Source organism: Mobula hypostoma, chromosome 6 (assembly GCF_963921235.1).
Source record: "Mobula hypostoma chromosome 6, sMobHyp1.1, whole genome shotgun sequence".
NCBI lineage: Eukaryota > Metazoa > Chordata > Chondrichthyes > Myliobatiformes > Myliobatidae > Mobula > Mobula hypostoma.
Window position 1 is genome coordinate 4663320 of NC_086102.1, and position 20879 is coordinate 4684198.

The 20879-nt window shown below is 45.3% G+C and overlaps 1 protein-coding gene across 2 annotated transcripts in view; it reads right to left on the reverse strand.

Annotated features, from left to right (window-relative positions):
• The window catches only part of LOC134347793 (ribosomal RNA processing protein 1 homolog A-like), a 31910-nt gene extending 23659 nt beyond the window's left edge, over positions 1–8251 (reverse strand). The window contains exons 1-6 of one of the 2 annotated variants that reach the window (XM_063050218.1): positions 8095–8249; positions 6657–6751; positions 5540–5597; positions 4894–4979; positions 1943–2004; positions 717–849 (exon numbers count right to left, since the gene is read on the reverse strand). In XM_063050218.1, the coding sequence (XP_062906288.1) occupies positions 717–849; positions 1943–2004; positions 4894–4979; positions 5540–5597; positions 6657–6751; positions 8095–8215 (555 nt within the window). In that variant the 5' untranslated portion in view covers positions 8216–8249. Of the gene's footprint in view, positions 1–716; positions 850–1942; positions 2005–4893; positions 4980–5539; positions 5598–6656; positions 6752–8094 lie in introns of both variants that reach the window. The other variant, XM_063050219.1, reaches the window with a different exon arrangement.
• Between the last annotated feature and the right edge of the window lie 12628 nt (positions 8252–20879).

Here is a 20879-nt window from a genome sequence, read left to right on the forward strand (position 1 = left end):
GTAGAGAGGCACATGGGTGATAGAAAAATGGAGGAGAGAAGAGTTAGATTGATCACAGAGTAAGTTAAAAGGAGGAAATAACATTGTGGGCTGAAGGACCTGTACTGTTCCACGTTCATTCAGCAGCAGGGAGTGTGGTATACATGTGAAGCTGACGGTCTGTGTAATTCTAACAATTTATTCTGCATTGTTATTGTCTTACCTTGTACTACCTAACTGCACAGAGTGATGAATCAGACAGACCGCAAGGTAACCTTTTCACTGTACTTTGGTACACGTGACAATAATGAACCAATTCTCCAATGAAGGGAGAAACCAGCTGCATGATTAAAATGTATACAATTGTGACGCAGCACACAGGGATACAGATTAAGAGACATTAGTGAATAAAGGTCATTTGCTTTGCCAGATGGAGTCTCGTCCCATTCGTTTCTATGGTTCTGTGATAAAGCCCATCCCAATTAAATCCAGCTTCCAAGAGAGTGGAAGAAATTAATGAAGGAGGCGGGGTGGTTCAGTTGCTTGCAAAAAAGGGAATTAAAATTCAGGATTGAAGTCTTGTTCACCTGCTGGTTTCAGCCCTGAACGCTCTTTCAGAACAGGTGCAAGGATGCACATCCTGTGGGTGCTAATGTCCACAACCAGCAATTATTGCAAGATTATGGAGTCTACAGCTAATTAGTAAACAGCACCTCGACAAAGTGTGCTCCCTTTACCTGCTGCGTACCAACTCTTGCCAGCTCTTGTAGGTAGATGTCGATGAAATGATAACGGACCCCAGAGGGGGCATCATTCTTGGTGGGATTCAACACTTCATCTGTCACACATCGGAGAAAACGGCTGACAACACTGAAAACAAACATCAGAAAGGCTTACATTGCAAGATGCATGAAGTTTAATTGTCCTCATGGGTGAATCATGCAGCAAGCTCACAGCTGTCACAGATAACCACACTGACACAGCGTACCGTGTACGTGGGGTACAATTAGCTATATTTGTCACATGTACATCGAGACATACCATGAGGTGTATTGTTTTTATCAACAACCAACAGTTGGTGATACAAGTGATTCCGGGACTGAAAGGCTCATCAAATGAGGAACGTTTGATGGCTCTGGACCTGTACTCACTGGAATTCAGAAGAATCTTAGGTGTATAAGATAATGAGAGGCATTGATCATGTGGATAGTCAGAGGTTTTTTCCCAGGGCTGAAATGGCTAGCACGAGAGGGCACAGTTTTAAGGTGCTCGGAAGTAGGTACAGAGGAGATGTCAGGTAAGTTTTTTTACACAGAGAGTGGCGAGTGCGTGGAATGGGCTGCCGGTGACGGATACAATAGGGTCTTTTAAGAGACTCCTGGACAGGTACATGGAGCTCAGAAAAATTGAGGGCTATGGGCAAGTCTAGGTAATTTCTATGGTAAGGACATGTTCGGCACAGCTTTGTGGGCCAAAGGGCCTGTATTATGTCGTAGGTTTTCTATGTTTCTAATGGGAGGGGGATCTTAATGAAATGTATCAAATGTTGAAAGTGCATGTTTCCTATGGTGGGAAAGTCACAGCCTCAGAATAGGGGAATGGCCATTTAGAACAGAGGTGGGAGGGAATTGCTTTACACCGAGGGTATTGAATCTGTGAATTTGTTGCCACAGGCAGCTGTGGATGCCAAGTTACTGGGTGTATTTAAGACAGAGGTTGATAGATTCTTGATTGAGTCAGGGCATGAAGGACTGTGCATGCGGTCATGGAAAGATTGGGCAAACTCTTTACAGACAGCAATTGAATTGGCCCCCGATTTTCTGATTGCTGCTACTGGAAAGCATTACACTGACCAATATGCTACTATGGGGCCCACACATTGACATTTATCTAAACTTCTTTCAAAAGTGCCCAGTTCAATTTGTGCAAGATTTTATTTGAAAGATTGCAAAGCTCCAATTACCTTTCATCCCATCCTGTGCTTTTCAGTTCCTCAAGAAACTCCCTCAGTACCAAACGGATCAACTGCCAGGAAACAGAACATTGTTAATCACAGACATAATTTCATACCTGAATCTTAACACTGTATCCCCACTGTCTGAGCTTGGTTATTGCTGCCATGTGAATGGCCAATGAACCCACATACACTGTCTCATTTTTTCTTTTTTTTTTGCACTAATTTTATTTTATTTTTTTAATTCACTGTGGATTCCGGTTAATCGGGCCATCAGCTAATAAGGGCAGCTGCTTATTTGGGACACTACTTTATAGAAGAGAAGCTAATCTAGAAAATAGCTGGGATTTCTCTTTGTTTATTTGGGATACTATACTACTTAATTGGGGTAGCAGACTGTTTCTAGGCAGTGCCAGTCACATGCACTTGTGTTGTGCACTGTGCTTGGAGCGAACAGTTTTAAATACCATCACAAACATGGGAAAGTCTGCAATGCTGGAAATCCAAAGCATTTCACACAAAACACTGGAGAAACTCAGCAGGTCAGGCAGCATCTACAGAAAAAAGTAAACAATTGATGTTTTGGGCCGAGATTCTTCTTCAGGACAGGTATCAGTTGTATATGCTTGTATTCAAAAAGCAGTGATTCTTGTCACCGATAGTTGGCAAGAAATAAGCAGTTAGACAATTCAGAATTGTTTTGTTCACCACGGTTTCAAGCCTTCAGACTTGGAGATGCCAGAAACTGCCGGGAGTGAAAATGAAATGATTTCACTATTTCAACAAGTTAGGAAATACGAAAAATATGAAGCTATCAACGATCATCTTTAATGTTACAATGAAAATGAAGATTTGGAGGATGCAATCAGCAGAAGCACAGAATGAAGGCAGTCCATCATCTGCACTAGGTGTCTGCTGTAATTATGTTCACTTAGTCAAAAAGAACACAGCAGCATACATTGGATGAATTCCTCCATCGATAACTATTAGGAAGTACACAGTTTTATAATACTATAGAGGTATTGGTCATGTTCTGCATTTCATATAAATATGTAATTTGTTATGCAGTTAAATGGAAGTTTGTCTCTTTGATACTTTTTTAAAATCAATTTCCAAGAAAACATAGCTAATTGAGGTGAAAATGTACTGTCCTGATGTGTCCAAATTAATTGGAGCCCATTGTATATTTTTCTTATTGTAATTTAGTATTTTAAATAATGTATTATTCTGTACTGCTGCCGCAAAACTACAAATTTCATGACATATGCCAGTGATATTAAACCTGATTCTGATTCGTAAGATGACAACAGCCCTGCTCACTGTGACACAGTTCTCCTCGGGCAGCTGCATAAGAGTCTCGGCACCAGAGTTCAGGACAAAGGACACAACATAGCTAGATTCTAGCTCTCAGGCATGAACCCAGAGCTCAGCCAAGGGCGTCACTGAGCTCAAATCCAATAGTCTCAACGACGAACGGGTACATAAAGAAAATCACTGATTAAAAACCTGGTGCAAACAGCTTTCAATCCAGAAAAATGTGAATTGTTGTAATTTGGGAGGTATGAGTGTTTGAGATGGGCATATTCGCAACATTTAAGAGCTACGTAGATTCAGTAGGTAAGTGGATATAAAAGGTTTTGTAGGTATGGGCAGACGGGACTGGCGTGGACACAAGAGATTCTGTAGAAGCCGGAGATCCAGAGTAGTGCACACAAAATGCTGGAGGAATTTGGTAGGTCAGGCAGCATCTATCAAAATGAATGAACAGTTAACATTTCGGGGCAAGACCCTTCATCAGGACAGGAAAGGAAGGGGGAAGAAGCAGAATAAAAAGGTGGGGGTGAGAGGGACGGAGTACAAGCTGGCCAAAGTTGTTCAAAATTGTCCCGTAAACAATTCAGCAACAATTATTGATAATACAGTAGATTCCGGTTAATTGGGGCAGCCATTTGCTTATTTGGGACAACTTTTAAAGATCAAAAGCCAATCGCGAAAATTGCCAGGATTCCTTTTGATTATTTAAACAGTTTACGCTTCGGGCCGAGACTCTTCATCAGTATCAGTTGGGCCGAAGGGCCAGTTTCTAAGATGAATGACTTTCTAAGCAGGAACTTCTGCATTCAGGAGGAAGAAAACTCTGGAAATTCAGGATGCTTCTTTTGGAAGTTAATAAACTGCAGCGGAGTTGGGAGTCTACTTGAGGAAGGTGGAGGGGGTGGGGGTTGGAAAGTGAACTAAGGGCTAAGATGGGCGAGTGGACACATTGGCACTTTCATACTGAGAGACACTGAGCAACTGCACAACTAAATATCTGAGTTTTCACACCCAGGCTGTTGTTCCAGCGATCAATCACAGCAGACTCGATGGGCCAAACGTCCTAAATCTGCCAACATTCTCATGTCAGAAAGGAGTAAATGGACATGTTTGGAACAGCATCGTGGATTTTGCAGCCCCCTTAACTATCCGACAGGAGCTCAGTTTAATGGCAGCTCACACTGTAGGGAAACCCCCTGGTACCACACAACAGCAGCTCCTGAGATGGCAAATGCAAGCAGGCTTTTCCCCACTGAACTTGAGTGAAGCTAGAAACAGAGGGCAAAGCTTGTGGGAGAAGGGCGAAATGTTGAAGGGAAGCCCGAGGGGAATTCCTTCACTCAGAGGATGGTGCAAGTGTTCAACAAGCTGGCAGTGGAAATAGTGGACACAAGTTTGATTGCAACAGTTAAGGAAGTTTGGAAGGGAGGGGAATGGAGGGCTATGGTCCAGGTGCAGGCCAATGGGGCAGGCACGGACTAGATGGGTCAAAGGGCCTGTCTCTGCACTGTACTGCTCTGTGGGAAAGCTAGTCAGCAGCCCTCCCCCTCCCAGCAGTGGATCCCCAGAGGATTCCTGGACATCAGTACCTTGGGTGTCAATTCCACATGCAAGGGTCAAAAGAAACACTTAGCCTCAATTCTCACAGTGTAGAATTTATCCAGGCGCAGCCGATCGATCCCATTCCACTCACGGTTCATGGTCTGGAAGAACGTCTCCAGGAACAGAAACTCTTGGGGCAGAAAAACATAAGACTGTTCAGTTCAGCCTTCAAGCTCGTCATGTGTAAATCGAATACAGTGTTCAACTGCATTAGTTGTTAACACACAACACAACCTAACGTGCTGGGGGCAGTCTACATGTCGCCACACATTCTGCCGCCAACATAGCATGTCCACAAAGCTCGGTAAAACAACAGAGCACAGAAGCAACAAAACTATAACAGCAAAAAGTCCCATTCCTTCCTCCCCCTCCCTCACATAGACAGCCCTTTAACCCCAGGATAGGCCTCCAGCAGTCATGGACTCATGCCTGCCGACACCGGGCATCAACCTCCCCAGTGGACTTGCAGAATCGGCTCTGGCCACCTCATCTCAATCCCACTTGTTTCAACTGATCTTTCAACCTTTTCTTGTCAAAGTTCTATACCCATTGGCAACTTCACCATCTTCTCATGGAAATCAACTCCATGTTTTCAACCAGCGTCATAGACTGCATTATTCTCTGTTCACAAAGACAATTCATATTCACCTTTCCTGCACCTAATCAGAGAAAGAATGAGCAAGAACTCACTGGCATCCAGATTCCTGAAGGTATGTACAAGGCGGGAGATGGTGTCTGCCAGTTCTTCCTGTAATACAGAGCAAGGTTTAAATGAATGAACTCATGAGACAGTAAATCCTTAGTTTTGAATTAACGATGAGCTTTGTGTCAAGTGTCAGGATGAGAATCACTGTCTGCAGGATAATGTGTAAAGATAACATGTTTCAGCATCAGCAACCAATCCTGCCAGTGGACCTAGATCCCCAAAAATGCTGCTGGATAATGCACAAAATGGACCAAAATCTTCACGAGTTATGGCCAGTCCTATTCCTGATCACATGCTGCTTCGATTTTTCAGGGTTGCGGAATCAATCACTAGAGGAAATAGGTCGTATGGGGGCGGGGAGGAGAGAGATTTAGTAGGAGCCCAAGGGACAAATTTTTACCCGCAGGAAGGCACGTAAGTGGAATGAGCTGCCTGACCAAATGGTTGAGGAAGGTACATTCTTAACATTTAAAGGGGCAGCAAGGTTAGCATAATGCTTTACAGCACCAGCACCTGGGGTTCAATTCCCGTCAGTGTCTGTAAGGAGTTTGTACGTTCTCCCTGTGACCACGTGGATTTTCTGCAGGTGCTCCAGTTTCTTCCAACATTCCAAAGACACACAGGTTAGGATCAGTGAATTATAGGCATGCTACATTGGTACCGGAAGCATGGTGACACTTGCAGACTGTGCTGGTTGTGACATGATATGATGCATTTCACTGCATGCTTCGATGTACATGTGACAAGTAAAGCTAATCTTAAATTATACCCTAATGTTCACTGTGTCAGTGTTGTTGTCTGTGACCCTGCGTTGTTCATCTGAGTATGATTCACTCATGAGGACAGTTTAGCCTTGTGCAACTTGCAATGTATGTACGTTTCGATGTAAATGTGACAAGTAAAGTTAATCTTTATCTTTCCTTCGATACTTGGGACAGGTATATGGATAGGAAATGCTCAGAGTGATATGGGCCAAATGGAAATCTTGGTCAGCATGGACTAGTTGGGCTGAAGGGCCTGTTTTTCTGCTGCTCAAGAGGCATCCTTCAAACTGCAAGCAATATTTGAGCATGACCTTCCCAGAGAGCAGCGGAAAGTTACCTGCAGAAGAGGCTTGTCTTGCATCCACATGCAGTAGAAGATGCCTTTCCATATTTTGAGCAATTCTTCTTGACTGAAACCACCTAATAAAACATCTAATAACGTGTTAATGCTGCAGTGATCATATTACAAGAATAAGACATAACAAGAGTCAAGAGACACAGTCCAACAGTAGTTCCACAATGAAGAACGTTAAGAGTTCAGGTGATAAATGGGAGTAACCCCTCAAGCCTCCTCCACCATTCAACAAGATCAGAGCTGATTTCAGCTCAGTGTCGACATCAATTTCACATACTCTTCCTGTACCCCTCGACTCACTTTTAGATCAAAGGTCAGACCTTAAGACTATTACACATAGGAGCAGAATTAGGCTCTTTGGCCCATCAAGCCTGCTTCACCATTCTATCACAGTCGAGTTACTGCATTTTCCCCCCTCAACCCCATACTAAGCAAGAACTTATCAACCTCAACTTTAAATATACTCAATGACTTGGTCTCCACAGCCATCCGTGGCAATGAATTCCAGATTCAGCACTCTGGCTACAGAAATTCCTCATCTCTGTCCTAAATAGGCATCCTTCTATTCAGAGGCAGTGCTGTCTGGTCCTAGACTTTCCCACTGTAGGAAACATCCACTCTATCCAGGTTTTTCAATATTTGGTAGGTTACAATGAAATCCTTCATCATTTTTACAAACGGCAGCAAGTTTAGAAAAGGCAAAGAGGGAAAGGATGAAAACAGGTCATTCATGCACAATCAGCAGAAACCCATCACACTAATACCATCTCCTACACTTAGCCCCCTGTTAATACCATCTCCTACACTTAGCCCCCTGTTAATATATACCTTGAATATTTCTGACCAAAATTTAACTGTCCAATAGGATCTGTGGATGGGACCTTCCATCCCATCCCATCTCCCTCTCCACCAACAGTGCCTCTTCCTCCATCTTCTCTCACCTCTCCCACCCAACCCTTGTACCCCTATGATCCCACCCTATCCAGAAAGTCTACATCCTCTCCCCCCCCCACCCCACACGAGCTTCCTCAACATTCTTCCTCTTTATCCATTCCCCCCAGCAGTACTCTGCCCCCGGACCTCACCGTTTCCATTATTTTCCCATCACTTCTCTCTGCTCCCCGGGACTCCGACGCTGTACAACCCCTCTCACCATCCACATGCAGATCTTTCACAGTCCACCCTCCTCAGCAGGCGTTCCCAAAACCTTCTCCAACCTACACCCCTACCTCCACCTCCATCACCCGGGGACCTCTACTCCCCACCAGCCTCCATCCCCCTTCGCCGGGGACCTTTACTCCTCGCCCGCCTCCACCGCCACTACCCGGGGACCTCTACTCCCCATCGTCCGTCCGGGCAATGCACGTGTGCGGGCCGGCCGGCTGTTCCTGAGCCGCCGGCGGAGACCTGCGCCCGTTACCTGACGGTCGCTGCGAGCGGGCGCTGAGGTACCGACGGAGCTTCTTGACCGCCCGGTCGCGGAACCGCTTCTCGTTGGACGCCAAGCGCTGGGCAAACTGGATCTCCACGGCGGTCGCCATGGCTCACTGGAGCACCCTGGGATTGTGGAGGATCGACCTCTGCGCATGCGTACACGCGTGCCGCGCCTGTCACGTCCGCGGCTCTCCGTCTGTGCGCCACCACTCGGCCCATCGCGTCCCTGGCAGCCGTACTGCAAAAAAAAACAATTACGTAAACCCTTTCCGGCCACTTTCAGTTCAAATTATGTCACAGAAAGACACTTTCCAAGTGTTTTTAAAGGATTTATTCTTTTAAAGAACTGTTCAAAGTTCATAAAAACATAGAAAATAGGTGCAGGAGTAGGCCATTCGGCCCTTCGAGTCTGCACTGCCATTCAGTATGATCATGGCTGATCATCCAACTCAGAACCCTGTACCAGCCTTCAAAGAAAATTTATTATCAAAATACATACATGTCACTATATACTACTCGGAGATTCAATTTTTGTTGGCATTCACCGTAAGTACAATGAAACACAATGGAATCAATGAAAACCCTCACACAACAAAGGCGAATGTACAACTAATAAGCAAAAGATAACAAACTGTGCAAATACAACAAAGAGAAAAGCAATAATAATACATAAATGTGAATCAAATTTAAGATTACTGGCATATGTTCTGAAATTTGTTAAATTTTACGGCAGCAGTACAATGAAGTACATGATAAATAAATATGGAAAAAATCTGAATTACATTAGGTATATATATCTATTAAATAATTAAGTTAAAGTGTTGGCACGTGGCCAAGTGGTTAAGGCATTGGTCTAGTGATCTGAAGGTCGCTAGTTCGAACCTTGGCTGAGGTAGTGTGTTGTGTCCTTGAGCAAGGCACTTAACCACACATTGCTCTGCGACGACACCGGTGCCAAGCTGTATGGGTCCTAATGCCCTTCCCTTGGATGACATCAGTGGTGTGGAGAGGGGAGACTTGCAGCATGGGCAACTGCTGGTCTTCCATACAACCTTGCCCAGGCCTACAGCCTGGAAACCTTCCAAGGCACAAATCCATGGTCTCATGAGACTAACGGATGCCTATAATTAAGTTAAAGTAAGCAGTACAAAATAACAGAAATAAAAAAGTTGTTCAATGTCCATTCAGAAATTGGACGGCAGAGGAGAAGAAGCTGTTCCTGAACTGCTGAGTGTGTGCCTTTAGGATGGTAACAATGAGAAAAGGGCAAGTCCTGGGTGATGGAGATCCTTAATGATGCAGGCTGCCTGCCTAAGGCACCACTCTTTGACGATGTCTTGGATACTTCCGAGACTGGTACCCATGACAGAGCTGACTAATTTTACAACTTTCTGCAACTTATTTCAATCTTGTTCAGTAGCCCCCCCACCCCACCATAATAAGCAACAGATACAGAGAACATGAAATGAAGAGCCCTTGAAAGTGAGTCCAAAGGCTGTGGGAACAGTTCAGTGATGGGGGCGAGTAAGGTTGAATGAAGTTATCCCCTCTGGTTCAAGAGCCTGATGACTGAGGGGTAATAACTGCTCCTGGACCTGGTGGGTGTGAGTTCTGAGGCTCCTGTACCTTCTTCCCGATGGCAGCAGCGAGAAGAGAGCAGGTCCTGGCTGGTGGGGGTCCCTGATGATGAATACTGCTTTCCTGCAGGAGCATCTCTGTAGATGTGCTCAATGGTGGGGAGAGCTTTAACCACGATGGACTGGGCTGTATCCACTGTTTTTTTTGTAGGCTTTTCCCATTCAAGCATATTAGTGTATTCGTACCAGGCTGTGATGCAGCCAGTCAGTATACTCTCCATCGCATGTCTCTAGATGTTTTTCACCATTTCATGTGACATGCTGAATCTTTGCAGCTTCCGAGTAGAGGCGCTGCCGTGCCGTGCCCAGGACAGCTTCTCTGAAATGGTGACACTCTCCACCTCTCGTCCTCCGACGAGGGCTGGCTCACGGTCCTCCAGTTTCCTCCTCCTGAAGTCAGAACCAGCTTTTTGGTTCTGTTGACATCTGTGGCACCACTCGGCCAGATTTTCAATCTCCCTCCCTGTATGCTGGTTTGTCACCACCTTTGATTGAGCCAGAAACACCGGTATCGTCAGCAAACTTGGAGTACTGTGTCCAGTTCTGGTCACCTCACTATAGGAAGGATGTGGAAGCATTGGAAAGGGTACAGAGGAGATTTACCAGGATGCTGCCTGGTTTAGAGAGTATGCATTATGATCAGAGATTAAGGGAGTTAGGGTTTTACTCTTTAGAGAGAAGGAGGATGAGAGGAGACATGATAGAGGTGTACAAGATAATAAGAGGAATATATAGTGTGGATAGCCAGCGCCTCTTCCCCAGGGCACCACTGCTCAATACAAGAGGACATGGCTTTAAGGTAAGGGGTGGGAAGTTCAAGGGGGATATTAGAGGAAGGTTTTTTTACTCGGAGAGTGGTTGGTGCACGGAATGCACTGCCTGAGTCAGTGGTGGAGGCAGATACACTAGTGAAGTTTAAGAGACTACTAGACAGGTATATGGAGGAACTTAAGGTGGGGGGTTATATGGGAGGCAGGGTTTGAGGGTCAGCACAACATTGTGGGCCGAAGGGCCTGTACTGTGCTGTACTATTCTATGTTCTGTGTTCTAAACTTCAATAATGGCTTTGGAGCTGTGCTTAGCCTCAAGGTCATCAGAATCAGGTCTATTATCACCAGCATGTTGTCATGAAATTTGTTAACGTAGCAGCGGCAGTCCGATGCAGTACACGATAATACAGAAAGAAAAATAAATAAGTCAAGCAGTGGGCTCAGCAACACCCCTGAGAGGCGCCAGTGTTGATCGTCAGCGAGAAGCAGATATTACCACCAATCCACACAGACTGTGGTCTTCCGCTTAGGAAGTCGAGGATCCAATTGCAGAGGGAGGTGCAGACGCCCAGGTTCTGATCAGGATTGTGGGAATGATGGTATTAAGTGCTGAGCTGTAGTCAAAGAACAGAATCCTGATGTAGGTGTTTGTGTTGTCCAGGTGGTCTAAAGCCGCGTGAAGAGCCATTGAGATTGCGTCTGCCACTGGCCTGTTGTGGCGAAAGGGAAATTGCAGTGGGTCCAGGTCCGTGCTGAGGCAGGAGTTGATTCCAGCCATGATCAACCTCTCCAAGCATTTCATCACTGTAGATGTGAGTGCTACTGGGTGATAGTCATTAAGGCAGCCCACACTGCTTTTCTTAGGCACTGGTATAATTGTTGCCTTTTGGAAGTAGCTGGAAACTTCTGACCGTAGTAGTGAGAGGTTGAAAATGTCCGTAAATAAGATTGTAAGACCATAAGATATAGAAGCAGAATCAGGCCATTTTGTCCTTCAAGTCTGCTTTACCATTTCATCATGACTGATTCATTTTCCTCTCAGCCCCAATCTCCTGCCTTCTCCCCGTATCCCTTCATGCCCTGAACAATCAAGAATCTGTCAACCTCTGCCTTAAATATACATAAAGACTTGGCCCCCACAGCTGCCTGTGGCAAAGAATTCCACAAATTCACCAATCTCTGGTAAAGAAATTCCTCCTCATCTCCGTTCTAAAAGGATGTCCCTCTATTCTAAGGCTACGTCCTCTGGTCTTAGACTCTCCCACCGTAGGAAACATCCTCTCCACATCCACTCTATCAAGCCTTTCACTATTCGACAGGTTTCAATGAGATTTCCACCACCTCCCCCCCCCCCCCACCAATTCTTCTAAATTCCAGTGAGTACGGGCCCAGAGCTATCAAACATGACACTTTCATTCTTGGAATTATTTTTGAGAAACTCCTCTGAACCCCCTCTCATGTCAGCACATACTTTCTTAGATAAGGGACTCAAAACTGCCAATAATACTCCAAGTGAAGCCTCACCTCTGCGTTATAAAGTGTCAGCATTACGTCTTTGCTTCTATATTCTAAATCCTCTTGAAATGAATGTGAACATTGCATTTGCCTTCCTCACCACTGACTCAACCTGCAAGTTAACCTTTAGGGAATCCTGCACAAGGACTCCCAAGTCCCTTTACACCTCTGGTTTTTGAATTTTCTCCCCGATTAGAAAATAGTCAATGGATTTATTCCTTCTAACAAAGTGCATGACCATACACTTCCCAACTTTGTATTCCATTTGCCACCTCTTTGGCCATTCTCCTAATCTGTCCAAGTCCTTCCGCAGCCTCCTTCTTCCTCAACACTACCCGCCTCTCCACCTACCTTCATATTGTCCGCAAACTTCGGCACAAAGCCATTAATTCTGTCATCCAAGTCATCAATATATAACGTGAAAAGTAGCAGTCCCAACACTGACCCCTGGGGAACACCACTAGTCACTGGCAGCCAACCAGAAAAGGATCCTTTTGTTCTCAGTACTTGCTTCCCGCCAATCAGCCAATCCTCCATCCGTGCTAGTGTAGGGTTCTCAGTAATATTAACTGTAATGGTAACTGTTAACTGCTAATAATGAAATGATTTCTCTGTAATGTTAATTGATGAGGTAATGTTCTTTGTAGCTGAAATGTTTGGGTTATAATTAGAAATAATGGGGAACTAACCAATGGAAGCCATGTTATTCTATCTGTATGTGTGGGAACCTGCGGAGTGCGCGGGAGATCAGTGAGGAGAGGCGAAGAGGAAGGACATGCGGGACGCGCTCTGGTAGACCACTGTGGTTGGTCCCAGTCCGAGGGTCGTGGAGTTCGGAGGAAATCGAATGGTAGATCAAGGGCATTGCATGAGCTCCAACATTGTGCAAGAACTGTATAATCCCTATTTCTGGTGCCTTTTTATTTTATATTTTTGCTTTTCTACTAACCCCATAGTAACAGTAAACTTTATAAAGTGTAATCGTTTAAACGTACATTGTGTACTGCCTGATATTTTACGTTGAGGGTTTGTACCGGGGTGCCTTACACAGCGTCTACGCAAACGTGAGACACAGTTTGGTGGGCAGACGGCAGTTTCCCCCTCTACCAACGTGGGCTGGTAGAGCAGAGTGTTACCTGTAGTACCATGGGCTCTTAGCTTGTTAAGGAGCCTCATGTGTGGCACCTTGTCATGGCCTTCTGAAAGTTTAAGCACATAGCATCCACCAATTACCCTTTGTCTATCCTGCTTGATATTCTCTCAAAGAATGCCAGCTGATTTTTCAGGCAAGATGTCCCCTTAATGAAACACTGCTGATTTTGACCTATTTTATCATGGGCCTCCAAGTACCCTAAGATCTCATCCTCAACAATTGATTTCAACATCTTACCAACCACTAAGATCAGACTAACCGGCCCATAATTTCCTTTCTTCTGCCTCCCTCCCTACTTGAAGAGTGGAGTGATATTTTCAATTTTCCAGTCCTCAGGAACCATTCCAGAAGATAGCGATTCTTGAAAGATCATTACTGATGCCTCCACAATCTCCCCAGCCACCTCTTTCAGAACCCTGGGGTGTGTTCAACCTGGTCCAGTTGGCTTATCCAACTTCCGACTTTTGAGCTTATCAAGCACCTTCTCCCCAGTAATAGCAATTATACTCAATTCCGTTTCGGATCCTCTTGAACTTCCACAATACTGCTGGTGTCTTCCACAGTGAAGATAGATGCAAAATATTTATTTAGCTCGTCTGCCATTTTCTTGTCCCTATTACTACCTCTCCAGTGTCACTTTCCAGCGATCTGATATCTACTCTCACCTCTCTTTTACTCCATATATATCTGAATAAACTTTTGGTATTCTCTTTGATATTATTGGCTAACTTACATTCAAATTTCAGCTTTTTCCTCCTCATGGCTTTTTTAGTTGTCTTCTGTTGCGCTTTCCCTCTAACTTCCCATTAATTTTTGCTCTACTATATGGGGTCTCTTTTGCTTTTATGCTGTCTTTGACTTCCCTTGTCAGCCACAGTTGTGTCATCCTGACTTTAGAATACTACTTCTTTGGGATGTCTAGTATCTACCGTACACCTTCTGAATTGTTCCCCGAAACTCCAGCTATTGATATTCTGCCATCATCCTTGCCAGTGTCCTCTTCCAATCAACGGTGGCCAGCTCCTCTTTCATGCCTCTGTAATTCCCTTTACTCCAGTGTAATACTGATACATCTGACCATAACTTCTCCTTCTCAAACTGCGAGGTGATTAATTCATCAGTGTGGAGGATCAGCAAAATCTCGGGGTCCATGTCCACAGGACACACAAAGCAGCTGTGCAGGTTGACAGTGTTGTTAAGAAGGCATATGGCACGTTGGCCTTCATCAACCATGGGATTGAGTTCAAGAGCCATGAGGTAATGTTACAGCTGTATAAGACCTTAATTAGACCCCACTTGGAGAATTGTGTCCAGTTCTGGTCACCTCACTACAGGAAGGACGTGGATGAGAGAGTGTGGAGGAGATTTGCCTGGATTGGAGGGCAGACCTTATGAGAATAGGTTGAGTGAACTTGGCCTTCCTCCTTGGAGCGACGGAGAATGAGAGGTGACCTGATAGAGGTATAGAAGATGATGAGGAGCATTGATCATGTGGATAGCCAGAGGCTTTTTCCCAGGGCTGAAATGGTTAACACAAGGGGGCATAGTTTTAAGGTGCTTGGAAACAGGTACAAGGGAGAGGTCAGAGGTAAGTTTTTCACACAGAGAGTGGTGGTTGTGTGGAATGCACTGCCAGCGAAGGTGGTAGAGGCTGATACAATAGGGTCTTTTAAGAGACTCTTAGATAGGTACATGGAGCTTAGAAAAATAGAGGGCTATGCAGTAGGGTAATTCTAAGCAGCTTCTAGAGTAGGTTACATGGTCAACACGACACTGTGGGCCAAAGGGCCTGTAATGTGCTGCAGATTTTCTATATTCTATCTGACCATAAGCCATAGAACCGATCAGGAAACGATCAACTTCCGCCTTAAATATACGCACGGACTTGGCCTCCACCGCAGTCTGTGGCAGAGCATTCCACAGGTTTACTACTCTCTGGCTGAAAAAACTCCTCCTTACCTCTGTTCTAAAGGGTCGCCCCTCAATTTTGAGGCTATGCCCTCTAGTTCTGGACACCCCCACAATGGGAAACATCCTCTACACATCCACCCTATCTAGTCCTTTCAACGTTCAGTTGGTTTCAATGAGATCCCCCTGCATTCTTCTAAGTTCCAGTGAGTACAGGCCCAAAGCTGCCAAACACGCCTCATATGTTACACAAAACTCAATTCAGAATAGCCTATAAAAAAAAGAGGGAGGAGAAGATGGTGGCCGACGCAGCTCGCAGCGGCCACTCTGGTGGTGATGTCTGTTATCTGTCAAGTAGGGTGCCGTGCACAATCCTGGGTTGATGGAGACGGACGTAAGGATACAGAGGAACATCTGGAGAAACTTCTGAAATGCCTGTTTCGCCGTCGCTGCTACTCTGTGATCCAGAATCTCCAGAGGGGAAGGCCCTGAGTCCTCGGCTTTGCTTGCTGCTGGGCGGCCGGGGAGGGGTCGAGGCACTCGGCAGAAATTGTGCTCGGCGTTGGGGGGCTGGTCGGAGGCTCGAAGTTTTCGCATGGACTTAGAGTCGGCTGCGGTCGGGTGCTGCCAATGCATCGGCAAGTTTGCGGCGCTTCTGTCTGTGTGAGATGATGGGCTATCGGGACTTGAGACTTTTTTTTACCAGGCCCGTGGTCTGCTCTTTATCAAATTATGGTATTGCTTTGCACTGTTGTAACTATATGTTATAATTATGTGGTTTTGTCAGTTTTAGTCTTGGTTTGTCCTGTGTTTCTGTGATATCTTTCTGGAGGAACATTGTATCATTTTTTAATGCCTGCATTTCTAAATGACAATAAACGAGGACTGAGTGTCCTCATAATCTAAAAATTTCGAAATCCCCCATGACTATTGTAACATTGCCCGTGACATGCACCTTCTATCTCCCGTTGTAATTTGTATCCACATCCTGGCTACTGTTTGGAGACATGTACTCCACCAGTTGCTTGTGGGTTGGCACAAGTTTTCAGAGCCTTGCCTGGTCCTCCACTGGGTCCTGCTGACTTGCGAGGATTCACCCTTCTGAAAGACAACCTAACATCGGCTTCCGAGGCAGAGATCACAGGGTCACCAGGTGCAGCAGCGATCCTCACAGCTGTAGTTGTGTTCTCCCATTCAAAGCGGGCATGGAAGGCGTTGAGTTCATCTGGTAGTGAAGCATCGCTGCCATTCATGCTATTGGGTTTCACTTTGTCGGAAGTAAACTACTGCCAGAGTTGACGCGGATCCGAAGTCACCTCCAACCTCGCTTGGAATTGTTTCTTTGCTCTTGAAATAGTCCTCCACAAGTCATACTAGGTTTCTGTGTGCCAACCTGGGTCACCAGACTTAAATCAGAATCAGAATCAGGTTTACCATCGCCGGCATGTGACGTGAAATAAGTTAACTTAGCAGCAGCAGTTCAATGCAATACATAATATAGAAGGGAGAAAAAAACAATAAATAAAATAATAATAATAATAAATCAATCAATTACAGTTCGTTGACTTGCCAAATCGCTTCAAACTCCTAATAAAGTACAGCCACTGTCTTGCCTTCTTTATAACTACATCAATATGTTGGGACCAGGTTAGGTCCTCAGAGATCTTGATACCCAGGAACTTGAAGCAGCTCACTCTCTCCACTTCTGATCCCTCTATGAGGATTGGTATGTGCTCCTTCGTCTTACCCTTCCTGAAGTCCACAAGCAGCTCTTTCGTCTTACTGACGTTGAGTGCCAGGTTGTTGCTGTGACACCACTCCACTAGTTGGCATATCTCACTCCTGTACGCCCTCTCGTCACCATCTGAGGTTCCACCAATAATGCCACAGATCTAACCCTCGGCAGGCTACATACCTCCTGGTTCATCAACGGCTTTTGGTTTGGGAATGTACAGCAAGTTTTTGTAGGCACACACTCATCCACACAGGTTTTAATGAAGTCGGTAACAACTGCAGCATAGTCTCCAGATTCATAGACAAGTCCCTGAAATAGTCCAGTCCACCAATTCAAGGCAGTCCTGTAAGCACTTCTGTGCTTCCCTGGTCCATACTTTCTTGGTCCTCACTACTGGTGCTGCAGTTTTCAGTCCCTGCTGAATCTCAGGGAGTAGAAGTACAGTCAGGTGATCAGACTTCCCGAAGTGAGAGCGTGGAATAGCACGGTAGGCATTCTTGATGGTGGTGTAGCAATGGTCCATTGTGTTGTTTCCTTTGGTATTGCAAGTGATCTGTTGATGGTAATTGCTTAGTGATTTTTTTCAGACTGGCCTGGTTAAAACCTCCCAAAACGATGTTGAAGGGGTCAGGGTGCACTGTTTCATGCACGTTGATCCCATTGATCAGATCTAAAGTCTGATTGATATTGGCCTGAATGTACACCGCCACCAAAATGATCGCAGAGATCTCCCGTGACAGGTATAATAAACGGCACTTAATAGCGAGATATTCCAGGTCTGGTGAGCAGAATTGGGATAACACTGACACATCTGTGCACCGAGGAGTTGATCATAAGGCATACATCTCCACCTCTGCGTTTGAGAGATTCAACGGTCTTATCCTGACGATGTGTGGTGAACCTGTCAATCTAATCATTGTGCCCAGTATGGAAGGGGTTAACTAGGATTCTGTGAAAACAAAGGGCGTCTGCAGTCCTAATGTCCCTCAGATACAGCCCCCTAGCTCTGAGGTCTTTGATCTTATTTACTAGAGACTGTACAATTGCCAGCAAGATAGTTGTTATTGGGAATCTAAAACCCCGTATCCTTAAATGCAGTGGTATCCCTGAGTACACAGTGAGCAGAACAGGGGGCTAAGCACACGGCCTTGTGGTACACTTGTGCTGATGAAGATTGCGGAGGAGGTGTTGTTGCCAGTCTGAGCTGACTGAGGTACGCAAGTGCGAAAATAGAGGATCCTTTTGCCCAGGGAGGTTTTGGGGCCAAGGTCTTGTTGCTTACTGAATGGTTTTGGGGGAGTGATAGTACTGAATGCAGTGCTGTGGTTAATGAAGAGCATCCTGATGTACGCATCTTCATTGTCCAGATGTTCCAGGGTTGAGTGAAGAGCCAACAAAATGGCGTCTGTTGCTGACCTGTTGTGGCGGTTGGCAGATTGGAGTGGAATAAAGTTGTCCCTCAGGCAGAAGTTGATACCTCCCAAAGCACTTAATCTCTGTGGATATAAATACTACTAGACGAAAGCCATTGATGCAGATTACCACGCTCTCCTTGGGCACCAGTATAACTGAAGCCTGCTTGAAGCAGCTGGGTACCTCAGACTGCAGAACCAAGAGGTTAAAGGTATCAGTGAACACTCCAGCCAGTCGGGTAAAGGAATCATGGTTAACCAGAGATGCGGGACATCTTGCCAAGAGGAAGAAAAAGCTTAAGGCTTTGGAAGCAAGGATTAGGTAGGGCTCTGGAGGGTTACAAGGTAGCCAGGAATGAGCTGAAGAATGGAGAGCTAGAAGGGGGCATGAGAAGGCCTTAGTGAGTAGGATTAAGGAAAACCCCAAGGTGTTCTATACGTAGGTGAAGAACAGGAGGATAACTAGAGTGAGGGTAGAGCTGATCAAGGATAGCAGAAGAAACATCTGCCTGGAGTTGGAGGTGGTTCTGGAGGTCCTCAATGAATGCTTTGTGTAGCTGGATCCTGGACTTCCTGTCAGATTGCCGGCAGGTGGTAAGAGTGGGCTCCCTCACCTCTACCTCTCTGACCCTCAACACAGGTGCCCCTCAGGGTTGTGTACTAAGCCCCCTCCCTGTATACCCATGACTGTGTCACCACCCACAGCTCCAATCTGCTAACTAAATTTGCTGACGACACTACACTGATTGGCATAATCTTGAATAATAAATGAGGCAGGCTACAGAGAAGAAGTCATCACCCTGACACAGTGGAGTCAAGAAAACAACCTCTCCCTCAATGTCGCAAAAACAACGGAGCTGGTTGTGGACTACAGGAGGAATGGAGATAGGCTAACCTTGACTGACGCCAATGGATCTGGGGTTGAGAGGGTTAACAGCTTTAAGTTCCTCGGCATAAACATCACTGAGGATCTCACGTGGTCTGTACATGCTGGCTGTGTGGTGAAAAAGGCACAACAGCGCCTCTTTCACCTCAGATGGTTGAAGAAATTTGGTCCACAAATTCTAAGAACTTTCTACAGGGGCACGATTGAGAGCATCACTGCCTGGTATGGGATCTGTACCTCCCTTAATCGCAGGACTCTGCAGAGAGTGGTGCGGACAGTCCAGCGCATCTATAGATGTGAACTTCCCATGATTCAGGTGTGTAGAAAGGGCCCGAAAGATCATTGGAGACCTGAGGTCCAAGCTGCTTTTTTTTTTAAGCGTGTTGTACCAGACATTCAGCCATTCTTGTCTGGCACGTGGTGTCAGGATTAACCGGGTCACGTTATGAATGTTCCTGACTCGACCCTTGTATTTTTTACGAGGCCAAGTGGCTAGCTCGACACTCAACCCGGCATGGATGGAAAGCATGCTCGGGGGTGGCCCGACCTGGATTCGAACTCGGGAACCTTCGCTCCGGAGTCCGGCGCTGATCTCACTGTGCCACCAGCCGGCCAGCTGCTACATCCGGGAAACAGTACTGCAACATAAAAGCCAGGACCAACAGACTCCAGGACAGCTTCTTCCACCAGGACATCAGACTGATTAATTCATTCTGACACAATTGTATTTCTATGTTATATTGACTGTCCTGTTGTACACATTATTTATTATAAATTACTATGATTGCACATTGCACATTTAGATGGAGACATAATGTGAAGATTTTTACTCCTCATGTATATGAAGGATTTAATTAATAAAGTCAATTCAATTCTTTGCTTTCAGTATTCACCAGCGAGAGGGATCTTGCTGTTTGTGAGTACGCTGTAAAGCAGACTAATATGTACATCGATATTAAGAAAGAGGACGTACTGAAAATTTTGAAAAACGTTAAGATAGATAAGTTCCTGGGGCTTGATGGGATATACCCCATGTTACTATGAGAAGTGAGGGAAGAGATTTCTGCACCCCTGGCAATGATCTTTGCATCCTCACTGGCTAGATGAGTGATACTAGACGATTAGAGGATGGCAAGTGTTATTCCTTTGTTCAGGAAATAGAGTAGGGATAATCCTGGGAATTATACATCAGGGAGTCTTATTTCAGTGGTGGGCAAACTATTGGAAAAGATTCTTAGAGACACGATTTGGGATAGTCAGCATAGCTTTGTGAGGGGCTCAAACCTCACAGGTGTGATTGAATTCTTTGATGATGTTACAAAGTGCATTGATGAAGGTGGAGCAGTGTATTTGGTGTATGTGGCATTTGATAAGGTTGTCATGGTAGGCTCATTCAGAAAGTCAGGAGGCATGGAATCCAGGGAAACTTGGCTGTATGGATGCAGAATTGGCTTGCGCATCTCTTGATCAGACCTTATATATGATGAAGATGAATTTTTGATCTCTCAGTTTACTATGTTGTGGCTCTCACACCTCACTTATCTGCCCTTTCTCTGTATCCTAACACTACATTCTGTACCCTGCACTGTATTTCACTGTAGCTGACCCTATATTCTGCATCCTATTTTCCTTTTGATTTACCTCAATGTACATAGGTATGAGACCAACTGTCTGGATGACTTTTCATTGTATCTCAATACATGTAGTAACAGTAAACCAATTACCAATCTGAACATTCCTCCTTGGTGAGCTGAA